Here is a 2,849-nt window from a genome sequence, read left to right as displayed (position 1 = left end):
TTATTATATTGATTAAATTAGATATTATTTTAAAAATAAAAGATTATTAATATTTAAAATAATTTTTATTATTAATATTTAAATAATTTCTATTATTAATAGAATTTATAAACTAGTATATAATTTGATATTTAATTAGTTACTAGAAATTAGTTTATAAATTTTATTAATAGAATAACTATTTTAAATATTATATATATATTTTAAATAGTATATAATTTTTTAATAAATAAATTTTAATGATTTTTTATAGTAAAATTACAAGAATTAAGGTAAAAGAAGTGGTATATAGGAGAGGGACATTTGTTTAAAACGGCAAAGCATGAAGGGTTCTGAGTGGCGAACTCAACACATGTTTCCCCTTTTCACATCTTGACCTGACAAGCATGTTCCCTTTCCACAGTTTCTACCTTAACGATGGACATTGTTGCTCCCAAAAGGAAGGAAGAAGAACCTCACACTTACAATTTCCATATCTCACTCTAACCTTCCTTCTCTGCGCTATAGCCCCAGATAGCTACAACTCTATATTATCTTTCCAACTTTCTTTAATTTAACTTTGATTTATAACTACTAGCTAATGAAATAAATGCTCTGAATGTTATTTCATAAAGAAATTTATTAGATAGAAGCATTCAAAAATTCCAGATCTCTAATTAGCTACACCCAAAAAGAGAAAGGAATATATAATATATACACAGGCTTTTACCTCTCATAATAACAAGTCAGAACGATCGTGCAACACCTCACTGCCTATGTGGTCCAACTCCATTCTCATCCACTCAACCCATCAAGCCATATAAGAGATCAAATTTGCAGATGGATTTCAATGGAAGAGATTATCAAACAAAGGTGGAGAAAGGTATGGATTGGCATTGCACCACAAAACCATTTGTTCCTCAGCCAGAGACCTTAAGCTTCTTCTACAACTATAACAACAACCCATATCCAGGTAAAACAACATCCTTCAAAGGATTTATCTTTATTCTCCAAAATCTCAACTTGCATTTCTTTTTTACTGCCCTTGGTTTTCGATTTTCAAATGCAGTTACCTTATATACGTGTGTGAATCAATGTATAGCTTCCAAGAGTCAGCCTATATTTTGCAACCACTATATTTGAATATTTCTGAGTTTCGCACATGAATTGTAACTTGAATCCCAAGTAATTGTCGCATTTTCTTGCTTTTTCTGAATACACTCAGCAAAGGAACCGTTACAAGGCATTGAAAGCTGCACTAGTTAAGTTGTTGTATATTCAGCTAGGAAAATCTCTAAAAATCAATCTGACAGCCTAAATGTTCTTGTTATTTTTGAAGGAGTATATTCAAAGATAGAATATTTATGTTATACTGATCGTAAAATAGGTATTAAACCCTAGCTAAAATGCTTCCATTCATGTAGTAGAGACTGAACTTTCTAATACTAAGAACTGTAAATAGTTATCACCAGATCTTCAAACACCTTGCTGCTTTTCCAACCTAACCCTTGTGTTACATATGTTCAGGAGTGGAAGTGAAACAAGCGACATTGTTGGAGACAGGAGAAAGGTCGAATCCGGCAATGGACAACGGAAGCAAAGAGAAGAAGAAGCGGTTAACAAGCAAGCAGATAGAGTTATTGGAGAGGAGCTTCCAGGAGGAAATAAAGTTAGACCCTGAAAGGAAGATGAAGCTTTCGAGGGAACTATGCCTCCAGCCACGCCAAATCGCTGTTTGGTTCCAAAATAGACGTACAAGGTGGAAAACCAAACAGCTTGAGCACTTGTACGATGTTCTCAAACACCAATATGATGTCATCTCCAACGAAAAGCAGAAGCTTCAAGAAGAGGTACCTTCGCACTTCATTTCACACACGCATTCCAAATGTTTAGTTGCTTGCTTTCACACATATCCTTGTGTCTCTCCATCTACCACTAAACCATATATTATACACATCTTTTCTTTTCAAGGTTAAGTATAGTGGTCATCTATCTCCTGTCTTTCTCCTGCCAAAAATATAATGATATGATTTTCATCTCTAAGATTAGGGTTGGGTAATGAAAGACACCAGGGTGAAAGAAATATGAAACTGTATATAGTTTTTCATATCAAAATTAGTTATATATCGATTGCATCAGTATATTTGAAGTTATGCAATGTTTTTTAGGCAAAAGAAGTGTGTCTTGTTTATTTTGTTGTGTGTGTGTTTATATGTGTTGTGAGCAGGTTATGAAGTTGAAGGCAATGCTAGGCAAAGAGCAAGGTTTTGGGATGCAAAGATTGGGCGGTTATCCAGAAATATCTGGAGAAGAAACGGTAGAAAGCACGTCAGAGGGTCTAAGGGGTTCTAATAACAAGGCATGGGGAAAGAGTAACATTGAGCAGGTTGCAGATGAGGGCCTTTGTTCTTTGAGTGTGGAGGATTATAACACTGTTTCACTGCCTCTCTGCCACTGGCCTATTGTGCCTTATTAGCTATTATACCTAATTCATGTTCCACAAGTTTGAACTATATCACTGAGCTTAATTAATTAATATCAGTTTGTTAGCTAGACGATGATAACCTTTTCTTAATGACATTAGGATCTGTGCAGACATGTTTTATGACTCTGAAACAGCTAATCCGGGCAAGCGTACTTTAATATAACTCCTAGTTTCAATTAATTAATTCACTTGCATAAAGTCTTATTATCACCTACTATGGCTACCACTTTATCATTATGTAACATAAAATAGATAGCATTGCTTTGAATATAAGTGATTAACTATTGTTTAATCGTAAATATTAATGTATATTGAGAACTCTACACTAAACACTAAAAGATGGAGCAATTTTAAAATTTTATTGTGTCACATCATTATAAACTGA

The 2,849-nt window shown here is 33.6% G+C and overlaps 1 protein-coding gene across 1 annotated transcript; it reads left to right on the top strand.

Moving 5' to 3' along the window:
• The first annotated feature begins 734 nt into the window (after positions 1-734).
• LOC137816210 (putative homeobox-leucine zipper protein ATHB-51) lies at positions 735-2,627 on the top strand. The gene is made up of 3 exons (XM_068619288.1): positions 735-952; positions 1,507-1,829; positions 2,207-2,627. The coding sequence occupies exons 1-3, from the start codon at positions 820-822 to the stop codon at positions 2,453-2,455; spliced, it is 705 nt and encodes a 234-aa protein (XP_068475389.1). The 5' UTR covers positions 735-819; the 3' UTR covers positions 2,456-2,627.
• The last annotated feature ends 222 nt before the right edge of the window (positions 2,628-2,849 follow it).

This window comes from Phaseolus vulgaris, chromosome 1 (genome assembly GCF_000499845.2).
Source record: "Phaseolus vulgaris cultivar G19833 chromosome 1, P. vulgaris v2.0, whole genome shotgun sequence".
Taxonomy (NCBI): Eukaryota; Viridiplantae; Streptophyta; class Magnoliopsida; order Fabales; family Fabaceae; genus Phaseolus; species Phaseolus vulgaris.
Note: the sequence above shows the minus strand (reverse complement) of the source record. Positions and strands in the feature narration are given on the sequence as shown.

Bases quoted from the DNA above. Each gene is read 5' to 3' on its own strand.
- LOC137816210 (XM_068619288.1), top strand. From the start codon at position 820: ATGGATTTCAATGGAAGAGATTATCAAACAAAGGTGGAGAAAGGTATG. The intron at 953-1,506 runs GTAAAACAACAT...ACATATGTTCAG, and splicing joins TAACAACAACCCATATCCAG to GAGTGGAAGTGAAACAAGCG. The intron at 1,830-2,206 runs GTACCTTCGCAC...TGTTGTGAGCAG, and splicing joins AGCAGAAGCTTCAAGAAGAG to GTTATGAAGTTGAAGGCAAT.